At 36.9% G+C, this 13,301-nt stretch overlaps 1 protein-coding gene across 4 annotated transcripts in view; it reads left to right on the forward strand.

The window, feature by feature from the left end:
* Nucleotides 1-13,301, forward strand: part of DIAPH2 (diaphanous related formin 2) — a gene marked incomplete at its 5' end in the record, with an annotated part of 170,660 nt that overhangs the window by 93,001 nt on the left and 64,358 nt on the right. For all 4 annotated transcript variants that reach the window (XM_083883143.1, XM_083883145.1, XM_083883144.1 and 1 more), the window contains one exon: nucleotides 7,118-7,283. In XM_083883143.1, the coding sequence (XP_083739269.1) occupies nucleotides 7,118-7,283 (166 nt within the window). The remainder of the gene's footprint in view (nucleotides 1-7,117; nucleotides 7,284-13,301) is intronic.

The raw sequence follows: 13,301 nt of genomic DNA on the forward strand, positions 1-13,301 counted from the left end.
TAAGAATTCTGGGAACAGAAGTGTACAGATAATCTGTACATTCCATTGTAGTGTGAATAAAGGAAGAAATTGGTAAATGTCACAAATGGGAAGGTATAATTATATGCAAGAGGTGCAGCTCTGTGACAATTCAAGAATTTCTAGTTGTGTTTTTTTTCTAATTATTTATTGAAAAACATATATCCTGTAAATTGTATAGTATGGGCTTTTGTACATTTAATTGCAGACATTAGATCCGAGATCTCTGTTGTGTTTCTGGTGAATCCCTAAGAGGATGGAGCTGTGCCCTAGCAGGGAGCTCTGTTCTGCACCTTGAGACATCCTCTAAAATTGTGCTGAGAGCTGAGGAAGATCCAGAGAGGACTGGGGACAGGGAAGGAGGAGAGAATAAATAATTGTAATAAATTGTGCCTGTGTTGGCTGGCTGGGGACAGAGAGTGTTCTGACAGCAGTCTACACAGCACATGGGAAATTATACGGGAGAAAAAAATCATGTAAAGATTCCAAGGAATAAAATGTCATGAAAAGAACTCTGCTTCTGTACCTGGAACAGAGATTTTATGGCTCCCTGATTGTGAATCTTAGCCTGAGGGGAAACTGGGCTTTCGTCCTTAAGTTTATATTAAACTAAGTTGTCCAGATCACTGAAAGGTATTTTTGTAAAGGATTGTGCTTTATTAGAGTGATAATCCATTAGGAATCCATTCCCTTATTATTGTATGCTTATTTTAAAATCAGACATTGAAGGGGAAGTGCACTTTATAAATCCCTGGAGCTGCAGCTTTTAGATCTCAAAATCAAACTGTCCTGAGATTCTGCGTTAGCAAAACTGGTGGTGTTGATGGAGCTGCTTTCTGCCCTCTACACTTCTCCAGACTCCAAATAGAAGCTTTTTTCTTTAAAGGCTCAAGTGTTTTGGAGGAGAAGAATGTTGCTGAGCAGCAAGAGGTGCCTGTGAGTAAAGGAAACCTTGATTTCAGATCCTGGTTGCCCTGTGAGTCTGCTCATGGCTTTTCCCTCTGGCCAGAACAGTTGGCTGAGGGATGTTTTCAAGTGCCTGTTGTCTGAGATAGAATTCTGAGGGATAACTTCACTTTCCTGACTTTTCCTTGGTTTAATCCCAGTCGCTGGGACAAGGCTGTTTGTGTGCAGGCAGTGGTGAGCTTCTAGCAAATAATTGCCCAATAAGTTATTAATCCCAAAGATGTGGAACCATTTCTGGGAAAGAGAAGTGGAGGGACATACATCACTCGAATCATATTTGGTGTCTGGTTTTACATAGGCATCTGCTATTCAAAATACCATTTAGGTGCAAAATAAATTCATTTTAGTGTAGTCTTTCATTTTCTCCTCTCCTTGATTTGTGAACATTGCAGCAGCTGTTCATGCTAAACAAATCTCAGTTTGAATAGAGGTATTCTATTGTTGTTGATGTTTTTTGGTGTTTGGTGTGTTTTTTTGTTTGGTTGGTTTTTTTGGGTTTTTTTTTTCCTCAAGTGGCATAAAATTCTTTTTCCTCCTTGATTTGGAGCATCTTGGGTCTTGAAACATTATACAATCAGCAGTCTTTCAGATTTCTCAAAACAAGACATTGAAGGCTTTTGCCATGGCAGCCTAAAGGAAACTTAAAGATAGGGGGGGCATGTCTCTTTTCCTTCCTCAGCCTTTACCAAAAACTTTCTTTCTGTGAAGTAACCACCAAGATCTCCCGATTGAAGGTGGTGAAAAGTGCAAATGACAGCTCAAATATCCTTTCCTTAATTGAACCCAGCTGAAGTGAGGAAAAGCTGTGTGATCAAAGAGAGGGAACGTGGCTGCAGCTTCCCTGAAAGATTCAGGGTACACCAAGCTGTAATTATTGTTTAAAGCATCTGATTGTGTGATCCAAAGCTAATAGAATGTTTCTAGGAGTGGCCACCAGGCTTTTACTGAAATATCTAATATCTGGGTTTATATTGTTGTTAGAACGTGTCAACACTTTGTATTATTTGAAACAGTCACAACTAATTTGTGTATAATATGCAAAACAAATTTTACAACAGCATTTTGTTTGTACAAGCTGCATTTCCGTTGTTTTCTTTCTTGTTTTTATTCATCTAAAGAGATTTTTATCTAATTGTTCTCCAGGGAAGGGATGCTACAAATCCATTACTCTGGCAACATTTTGTCTGATACATGCTCAACTATCATGTTCTCTGTGTTGCCTTCTAATTAATGCAGGAATAGTGATTAATCGTTTGCCATCACAAAATAAAAAAAGATATTTGAATTTTAAAGAAGATCTACATATACTACTCTTCATACTGTTTCAAATTATTTAAGAGTCAAAATACCACAAAAGAGACTTAAGAACTAGATGATTTTTGTTGTCAGGCAGTTTCAAAAATCAGTGGAAATACTGTGTTGCTTTTGCCAGGATGAAAGGTTTGGTTTGCTTTCAGGGGTAACTCTCTTTAAAATGGGAGTATGGAATTCAGGGGTTATTTCTCTGTTACAATAATGGAAAAAAAGTTCAGTAACTTCCTTTTTCTTTAAATAATAAAACCCATAAGTGGTTCAGATTAATTCAGGTTAATGCCTAGCTCTAATTTTGGAGGTGTTTTGTTTTGTTTTTTTAAGTTAAGATCTTGTCTTCTCTAGCCTATGGCTTTAGAAATTCTGCTTTTTGTACCTTTTGGAGATTCAAAAACCCCCTTATTTTTAAAATTTTCTTCTTGCTACCACAGGAAATTCCTAATTTGTCACCTGAGTCTTAGAGCCAACTTCCCCAGTATAAAACAATTCAAGACACAGCCTGTGGAGCTTTGCTCCTTGGGCTGAATGTTTTATAAAGTAGGCCCTTGTTTATTAGTTTTTGCCCAGAGACTTCCTCTGGGTCTTTCAGAGAATTGAGCAGTGATCTTTCTGTCCTTGTTAACAGGAGTATAAATAAAAAAGTAATATTGAAATTATGTTGACAGAAGCTTTCTCCTGTGCATAGCAATGTGGTGGAATCAATGGAAATTGTCTTTTCATTATTGAGAAGTTTGAATGCAGCCGAATTTGGAACTGATACGATTGCTTAGAGCTGGTAGGAAGTAAACACGGAGAGATTTTTTTAGTGTTTACCAAGATTAAAGTTTTGTGGCCATTTAGGCACAAGTCAGAAAGCTTCATCTTAATTAATGTGAATTAAGTGGTATGCTGAGATTTTGGGAGAAGGAGCAAGTCACAGCCAGGGCTGTTCTTGGATGGTTGTGACCTTTCTGTGTTTCATTTCCACAAGCACAAAACCCACTGAAATCCTCTCTTTTTACAATGAATGCAATTGTCCTAAATAATTCTGATAATTAATGGTAATTTCAGGTACTGATGGAACAAAGGGCGAGGAAGAGAGCCCTCCTTGCTCAAAGATAGCTGAGAATCCACTGTTATTTTGTGGTTTGGCTTGTTTGGATTTTTTCCTGAGCTGTTCTGTCAGATGCTGAATGATGAGGTAATTTGCTTTGTAATGAGGAAGAAATTCTCACACTGAGCTTTTTATGGGTGTTTTATTAGGGAATCTTTAAGTTTTTCAGGAGTACATGATTTTGTGTACACAGATCAAGTTGGGCTCCTGCTATGGCTTTTGGTTTCTTTGGGTTCTAAATTGGGTAGAGTATATTGCAATGAAGATTTCTGCAATTTTTTTTCTTGTTTTTGGTTTTGTTTTTGCAAAGGCTAACAACAGGCAGAAAAGATTAGGGATGTAATTGTGATTCATAATTGTCTATGTATGCTCCAGAAGCCTTGGCTGCTGTGCAGTCACAGAGATGCATTATGGATGGAGTGTGAGTGATAAAATTGTTAGCATGTGTTTACATCCTGATAGCAGGTGAAAATAGAGCTATCAGTGGAAATGACTTAGTGCTGTTAAAGCTGAATTTTTCTGTCTTCAGTTACTAAGTTCTGTTTGCATTGCCATAGTGCAATTCAAAGAATGTTCTATTATGAATGAGCTGGGAGATTAGAAGCCAAGAGCTCTTGTGCATCCTTCATTAAAGATGACACCATTGACTCAAACTTTCTCTTCTGACAAGTTAAAACAGATATTTAGCCTGGTGGGTTCCTCAAGCCAGAATCCTGCTCTGCAATGATATGCATGAAAATGTGGAATAAACAAGCTTCTGAATAAAGTACTTCCTCCTATTTGAACAGACACTTTAAAACTTGCTACTTGAAAAAATCTGTGATTTTTGGTTTGGTTTAGAGTGACAAGAATAAAACCAAGTTTAGAGTTTTTAAATGAGCACTTGGTGAAGCTTCAGTCTCTTTTGAGGAAAACTGTTCAAATTAAGTATTGCTATTGCACAGAGTTGGTGTACCTCACATTCCTCACTCATTTTTTTTCATGAAATAGTGTTGGCATATCTGACTGCGCTCCCCTGGAATTACTCCATTGGCTCAATCAGTACATTTCAAGGGGGTGTTTTAAACTACGAATATTTTAGAAGTAGGAAGGTTGGATGAAGCACATAGAGTGTGACAGTAACTTTGTTAATATTGCATGGTCTGTGACTGGGAACTATTGTCTTTACAGTTCTGCCTTGTCTTCTTCAAAATTAAGCACAGTTGAAATACTCAATTCTCTCTTTGCTCATCCTGTTCATCTGTCTTGCTGACATCCCGTTGTCTTGCAGGCCATCTGTTAAAGATATTTCTTACTTGCAGTTTGGTACTTAATAGATAAAAAATAATAATGTGTAAATCACAGTGTCTATTTCCAGAGTGGTGCTTTAAAATATCTACTTTTGGTGGCAGTACTGGAGTTTTTTAGTGCTTACTGTTATTTCCTTTGTGAGTGTGCAGCATCAATGGAGAGTTGGGAGCTCTGTCTCCAAGAATAGGCTGCAAATCTGGAATTGTCATAGTCTTTTTCTTTTTTCCAGAGTTTTTGGTCATTTTTGGGTTTGTATTATATTAAGTTAAATTCATTTTAAAGGCTTCACTAAATTGATTTGTACATTTGTATGTATTTCTTTTTGGTGAGTTGCTCATGACAGTAATCTGCTGACTCGAAGGCAGTTCATGTTTTTTCTAAAATTTTTAGACTGTGCTCAATAATTCAGGAATGTGCCATTATTACCTACTTAATGTATTCTTGCCATTAAACTTTCATTTCTTTTTGTGCAGTTAAATGTCACTGAAGACTGAACTGTACCGGGTTTATCTGGAGATGAGTGACTCAACAGTCCGAGCTTGAATTCTAATCAAGCAGGTTAAACTTTTTTTCAATAAACTGAGGATTAGGTATTGCCACTGCTGTGGCACTATGTAGGCAGATATTGTTTCAAAATCTTGATTTTATAAATTAATATCCATCACTGTGTTGGTTTCTGTTTCTAAATGAACTTTACATGCCCCCAGCTTTGCTCTTCGGCCACCAAGGCTTCAGTTGAGAGGGTTGCTTGGAAAAATTGGTATTGATAAAGTTTTCAATCATATTCAGCCAATTTTTAAATGTCTCTTTATGTACCCTCCCAGTACTTAAAATGGGCAAATCCAGTGGAATATTTGGTCTCTTTCCAATGGAAGGTGTTTTCAGCTTCATTTTGCTTGCCTCTAGCTTGTGCAGTGGCAGGTACTCAATAGCATCCAAGTGCTACAGAAACATTGTGAGTAGAACAACCACCGGAATTTCCATGCTTCATTCTGTAATTTACTGACTGTTTTCTGGAGGATCACTTTTGGGTTTAGTCTAATCTCAAAAAGAAACATGGGTTCTTTTAAGATTTTTCTGTATGTCTCTGTCCCCTGTTTAGTGTGCAGGCTGGTTGATGTTTTGCAGAGAGCCTGGGATCTCAGAAATGGTGGAATTAGAAATGTGACATCAGGCAGGCTCCCAAATGAGAGAGGAAGGTCTGGGGAGTGGCTGGAGCAGAACTCTGTCCTGTTAACAACCAGAATTCACACGGAAGGAGCTGTTACAAGGAAAAGCCACAGGGAGCCAGGCTGCAGGGTTTCTGTAGCTCAGGGAATCACTCGTGTCTTTTATTCTTGGGGGTTGATATGTGTAGCAAACACTTTCATCAGCCACAATTCACTATCAGCAGAGCTGGTTTAATCCTGGAGCAGATGTGTTTTTCCCAGTGATTTGTGACTTGTGGCTCCAAACAAACCCACATAAGAAAAGAGCAGACTAAAATGCTCTTGCTTTGAGGCAAACCAATATTTCCTGTAGTAGCTTGCACCCTTTCTTCTGTTTGCAAAATAATTGTTAATTTTTTTTCCCACGTAGGGAAAAGAAAGTACCACATTTTTCTATTTAAAAGCATTATGTCCAACTTTTAATGATGGCTGATGGGATGAAAGTCAATCTCAGTTTTCTTTCTAGGTTTCCACACTTCCTAAGGAAAAAAACAAGACTTCTGCTGTTCTGTGGTTGTTTTCTCAGTAATAATTTCTCAAAGCTGTTTGTCATTTGGTTTGTGGATATTTCATTTCTATAAATTCAGTGGAATTATGGAGTTGAGATTGTGCCCCAAAAAGTGAACCAACCTAATACAGGCAGCCTGAGGCATGAACTGTGTGGCTGGGCAGGAAAGAATCCACAGAGAAGAATTTTGTAATAAAAGGCAAAGAAAATGAGATGTCATACTGTATGATTTTGTCATTGATATTTATGCACATTTTGCCTATAAAATGTGCGTATGTGAGGTTGGGGATTTCACTTGAGCAGTGAGATCAGATTCTCACTGCAAACTCAATTTCACTGTGTGTTTTCGTAGAATTCATTTTATAAAGTAGTTCATCTCTTCAAATAAAAATTAATAAAATTTTATAAATAAAATTTTAATATAATATAATATATTTAATAATATAAATTTAATTTAAATTATTTAATTTAATTTAAATAATTTAATTTAATTAAATATAATTTAATAATATAAATTCATAAAATGGTAACAATAATATTACTAATTCTATTAATTCATAAAAAGGTCCTATTTGGAAGCAGAACAGCACCTGCATATTTTGCAGTTGTACCTTCGTACTGAGGACTTTATCCTTGTGTACTCTGTTTCCTTTATTTACTGTGGTTTAATTTTTATTCCTTTATTTGTGCTGCATTTGAGTCATTTTCCTTAACAAGATCTCACAGCTTTGCAGAGAGTGCCCGAGAGCAATATGAAAAACTGTCCAACATGCACAACAACATGACAAAATTGTATGAAAATTTGGGAGAATACTTCACCTTTGATCCCAAAGCAATAAGCATAGAAGAATTCTTTGGCGATCTGAGCAACTTCAGAACTCTGTTTTTGGTGAGTAATACCTGCAAAATGTTATCTACCTTCTTTTGTCCTTTTTTTTCCTCCCAGTTTTAATTCTTTGTGTCTCTAGTTTTTCTTTTGTGCTTAATTTTGTGCTTTGTTCCATGGCAGGAAATTGGGTGAACGTTTCCAGAATTATTTAGATTTTGGTCTTGACATATTGTCCTTCAGTGTTGTACCTTGGCGACTCAACTGTGGATAAGGATGAGCCAAATTTAATTCAACTTTGATATTTTAGCAATGTAATGAATCACTTTTGATGGACCATGGCAAACATTAAAAGTTCACAGTGAAGATTTTTTTTTATCTGTAAGGGGCAAACAAATTTCCAGAAGAGAATTAAGTTTTCTGCAGTATTTTGATGCTTGCAAGAAGTTTCCCCAGAGGAAAAATATACTGAAATTCATTTAATCTGTGGGATTTACTTTGAAAAGGTAATAAGTACTGATAAGAATTCAGGAGCAATCAGATAAGACTGAGGGTAGAGAACGTCTCCAAACATTCCCTAGAGCATGCACATGTATTAAATTTGTCCAGTTCACGTTGCTGTGATACCTTCCTGCTTTCTCTAAGTGGTCCCATCAACTTCTTTTAGTATTTTGGTGAAGTATAATTCCAAATATTTTATAAATATTGATGACTCCATTTTTCCTGTTCATCATTCTTTTATGTTCTTGCTGGTGGCTGTCTATTGAATAAAGCTCCTTTCTTGTGTCATGAGACAGTTTAGTTTAGAGGTTCAGAAGTTCTTCAGGTTGCTGGAGTATCACAGGAATGAAGTAAAGCTTTTCCACAGGATTTTCCTTTGCCAGTGGAACATGAATCCAATTCAAGTCTGGAGACTAAAGAAAAAGGTGTATTCTCTTGGAGCTGTCAGGTGCAGAGAAGTTGAATAAAAAGTAACAAAAAGGGTGATTGGTTGTGGGTTTTCTTTTTTCCCTCTTTGCCGGTTAAGATCCACTGGATAATAATATCTCTTTAATACTTAGGTCTCTTCTGAAGAAGAAACATTTTTTTAGATTTTTAGTCTATTATTCCTTTGAAAGTAAACACAAATTTCAGTTGTCCTTGAGGACAACTGCAACCTGACATCAAACCCAAAAGGATCAGGCTCTGATCAAATAATACTTAATCAGTTGCTGGAGCAAGATGCCAGTTTGTTCTTTTCCATTTATGCTCTTTAACTTGCTGTCTCACACTCTCTGTCAAGTGACCTGTAATGTTTTCAGGCTGTCAGTTTCTCAATGTTTGTTTGTGTTGGTGGCAGAGGATTTAAAAACATCCTCCAAATCTGTCATGCCTATGTTGGTAAATGGGCATAAACTTCCTTCAATCTGATTGTGCTGTATGAGATATTCACCTCAGCACTAGATAGGAAAATTTCCTTTTTTCTTAACCCACTTTTTAAATGTTTTAAATTCTGTTTTCTCTGTGGGCTTCTTTTTCATGCAGATGGTCTTAAAGGTGAATTTTGAGTCTAAGAAACCAAAGTTGTTTTTGAAGCAGGAAAAGGGATTTTTGGATACAGTTGTATGAAATTCAGAGAGGCTGTTTTGCTCAGTGGAGTTATATCTTCTTATCTGGTAGACAGTTTTATCAGTGGTGACTGCTTTCCTCACATTTGTGTAAATGCAGCTCTTTGAATAAAGAATTAAACCTTGAAGTGCATTAAAAACATACTTAGAGAAAAAGGGTTGTATTCCAGTTTCAGGCAGTACTTCAAGCAGATGTGAGTAACTCATCAGGTGGCAGAATGAGAGATGGGTTTGGTAAAACACCAGTGGAATAAATTGTCCTTTCGTATCAACACTGGTATTGATTGATGGCTGCTGTGTGCCCTGCAGTGCAACATCCACAAAGTGAAAGTCTCCCCAAAATGAGGAGACACATGAAATGATCAGCAAACTGAACACTTTTTGCTGGGGACTTCAAGATTTTGTAAGATTGATGCCCTGAACCAGACAGGACACAGAACATCTGTTATGTTGCCTTCATAAAAACCAGTTTTTACTGCAGTGGATTCAGCGTCCTGAGTAGAAATGCACCTGTAAGACCTTTCTTTCTCCCTAATATTTGTTTGTTTATAGCTTGCTTCAAAGTAAGTTTCAAGCTCTTTGACTCAGGAGTGAGGGTTTTTTGTGTCTTTTTTTGAAATTTCCCTAAAATGCAGCAGGACATTTGCTACAGTAGTATAACTCAATGAATATACAATATATAATAAACATCTGATTTACTATGAAATACAGTGCATAGTCAGGCTAAATCCCCAGCTTTCAAACTCATAAATTGACTTTGTAATTCAGGGGTGGTTTAAAAGAAAGGCTCTATTTATTCATTGTTCTCTCTGGTTATTTGTCTGGGAATACACTTGATCCCTTCTGCCTAAAAAGTAACAGTTCTTTAATGCAGCCTGAAAGAGAACAGTTTTCAGGTAGCAGGAAGCTGGGAAAAAATAAAGAATAACGAGCAAGAAGTATTTTCTTCAGTGAAATTTCCCAAGAGGTGGTAACAAAAGTGAAACACTGTCCTTATTAACAGGCAATATACAGCAAACCTTTCCTCCCCAAAATACAAACCTTTTGTAAACTCTCTCAATTCTCATCTGAGTGTATGCATTCAGCTAGTGCTGAGCAGAAGAGGTTTTAATCATTATCCTGAACAAATCAGGAATTAGGTATAGGCTAGGAAAGGATACAGGTGGTGGAATTCACGGAGAAGCATTAACTCAGCTTTATTTACAAGGGGTTAGTGCTGCTGAAGAAGTGCTTTATTCATGATGCAAAACACAAGGATGGCATTTCTCTTGGAAGCTCCCCAAAAGGTGTAAAAATAACTAATAATAAAAGAAATTAGGCTGAGTTCAAGTAGACTGTGTTGGCAAATGTAGAAATTACTGCCTAGATGGAGTTGGATTTTGTTCTGACCTAACTGTCTCTCTATTGAGGTGGTTGTCTTTGTGGATGAGGTAAAAGCACTGGATGCCATATTTTAGGGTAGAGTTGCCCCTGATTAAGGAGTATTTCCAAAAGTTATAGAGAAGGATATGGTCCAGAGGAAACCATAAAGTTATATTTCCTAATCTTAAAAGGAACAGGATTAAACAGAAAAGGATTTTCTTTAAGTTTTTTTTTTGTTGTTGTTTCATATTCAGTGCTGGTAGCAGTGAGTCCAACAGAGAAATGTCATTATTTCCAGGCATTATCTTTGGAAATTTGTAATATTTAAATGAGGATTTTGAATCCTCATTCCACTCTGAAAGCAAAGCAAAGTATGGGATTTTGGCTGAGGCAGAATTTACGCTGTTGAAAAACTCCTGTGAAGCAGTGACTTCATTACCTGCTCTGAGTGAGTCCCTTGGGCCTGATCCTAAGTCTTCTAAGAGACTTCCACAGATGATGTCTGCAGGCTACAGATGCCAACATCTGCACTTAAATGTTTCTGAAAAGCTCCTGTATTAGAATGAACCTGACTTCTCTAAAATCTCCACAATTGTGTTTCACATGTATAATCTTAGTCTCATCATTCTGTTTGTTCCTATATCCTATTAAGATAATTTGATAACTGGAATCTGTATTTGTCTTAATTGTGATTTCAGACTGATCATGGCATTATTGCAGCTTCATTTAGTGTGCTGATGTTGGAGTAAATTACAGCTCATTCACTTCCTGAAGTTCATATTTGCTTGCTTAGCACGTTTAGGAAAATCCAAGCAGGCTAATGGAACTGGATAATCCTGTCAGAACACAGAGTGAAGCATGAAGTGGAAGGTGTAGGAAACCTCAAGGAAAAAATTGTAGCTGTGTGAGCATGTCCCTTCAGTGGATTTTTTTTTTCACTTTTGATATTTCTTTGCAGTGTAATGCCTCACACCCTCTGCAGTGCTTCCTTCCACAGTCCACCAACCATGTCTTTCAGGAAGTCTGCAAAATCTTTCCAACCGAGGCAGTTTTTAAATTTAATTACATTATGTCTTTATATACTACACCATGTGTAATTCTCACAGTCTCTTTCAAAATCTGTTATGAATTTACACCCAGAAACTTTGAAACTTTTCAATATGTCACATTCAAGATCTTGCTATTGAAAAGAGTAATTCACTTTTTTTTCTGGATTCAGGCTCTTGTATGAATAGTTCTTACAGACTGACCTTAAAATGAATTTTTGCTAAAAAGTCTGAAGGATTGTGCTTACATGATGTGCCAAAACATTGATTTGTCTCTTCCTTGATCCAGAAAGATTGCTTTTGGAACAAAACAATAATTAGTCTGCCCCGGGCCTTGGTTTCTCTTTTAAGATTGTACCCAAACAGATAACATTTGTTTTCTGGAGTTTTCAAGTTGAGTGTGTTTTGTAAAGACAACAATCCAGCTTTGTTTTTGTGTGTGTATTTCAGCTCTGTGTCTCTATCAGGAGTAACCTGAATGAAGTGTGTGTGTTTATTCTGCTATCCAAATGTTGATTGAAGGGAGCTGGAAAAACAGTCCCAAACCTGTCTACTCGAGGGCTATTTGATAATGATTCCAACTTACACAGTGGAGTAATTAAGTGATACTGTGAAGCTTTTCATTGGTGGTGTTAAATTTGGTTTAGTGAGCATTGCAAACCTCTTCTGCTTGGACAGTTTGAAGGTTTTTTTGCATGCCAGCACCTAACCCCTCTCCCTCTCTGCCCAGACTGTGGCAGCTCCATTTACCAAGCCCTTAATCTGTCCTGGCAAACCCAGGGCATTTGTGCCACTGGAGTGGCCCTGCTGTCCCAAACCTCATCCTCTCTGCTCCATGGCCACCCAGCAGGAAATTCAATTTGTCTGCTCTTGTTTAATACCAGCTCCTTACATCTCTTTTCCATTATTTTCACAGGGATAACAATGTATTTAAATGTGTTATCCTCCAAGGAACACCCATGAAAGATCTTCCTTTTACATGGAAACTGATTGCTCAGTCTGCTGTGTTTTAACTCTCTGAATTTCTGTAGATTAACTTCCAGTTAATCTGAGTTTGTAGTTCTTAATGACTTATGATTGAAGATTATTATTTTGCTGGAACTTCAGCTGACATATTTTTGCAGTTGCAAGGTGAATTTGGGGAAGGCCTGAGGGATCATAGGCAGCCCTCATTATTGGTGCATGACTGCTTTGTAGCCAGCTGCATCTTTAATATCCAGGGAGATTTGTGCATTACCGTTTGTTTTCTTTCTTCTTGTTTTTAATAATTTACCTTCGAGAGTCTATTTACAACTGTGTCGATGTGTGAATATGTTTGTCTGTCAAAACTTAAGATATGTACAGAATGCAAGAGATGCATTAATTTTTTATTTGCTTCTTAAGGAAGCCAAGCTGTAAACTGGCAGTGCTGAGCACCAGAGCTGCACTTCAGTGAATCCTAATAAACACAAGGGGGAACATCAAACTATGTGCTTCTTCAACTAACTCACTTAAAAAGAGATAATATTCCTTGCTGAATCTATTTCTCTGCTCAGAGAGACAATAATTTAGTTTTGTTTTTATTACAACAAAACAAACCCATGCTCAAACTTTCTCTAACTTTTAATTTGCTGTTGAATTAGCAAAACTGCTTGCCCTTATGCACCAACCAACATAACAAGAGGGTCATGAAAAGCACATCAATAAAACCGTTTTATGCATTTAGATATTTCTGTCTACTGAGATTCACTCAAAAATTATTTCCCTTTTTCCATGCACTTACATGTTTTCAGAAGACAGCATCTAGATGAGTACTTTCAAAATGTGTTCTAAAGCTGTTGAGAAGGCTTTTATTCTTACCAGAGGATTGCCTCTTTGGCTGATTTATAGCTGTTAGATAAGTTTAGTTTTAATTGGAGAATAAATTTAGCTGTGTAGTAGATCCCTATGAACAGTTCTTTGTCACTTTCGAATTATATTGCAGTAACAAAACTGCTGATTTTTATTCCCTCTTTTAAAAGCAATGCCAATTACAGAGCTAATTTTTTTCAATCTTGAAACTGATCTTTTGAAGTAATTTAGCCTGT

This window comes from Zosterops lateralis (assembly GCF_965231275.1).
Source record: "Zosterops lateralis genome assembly, chromosome: Z".
In the NCBI taxonomy this organism is placed as follows: domain Eukaryota; kingdom Metazoa; phylum Chordata; class Aves; order Passeriformes; family Zosteropidae; genus Zosterops; species Zosterops lateralis.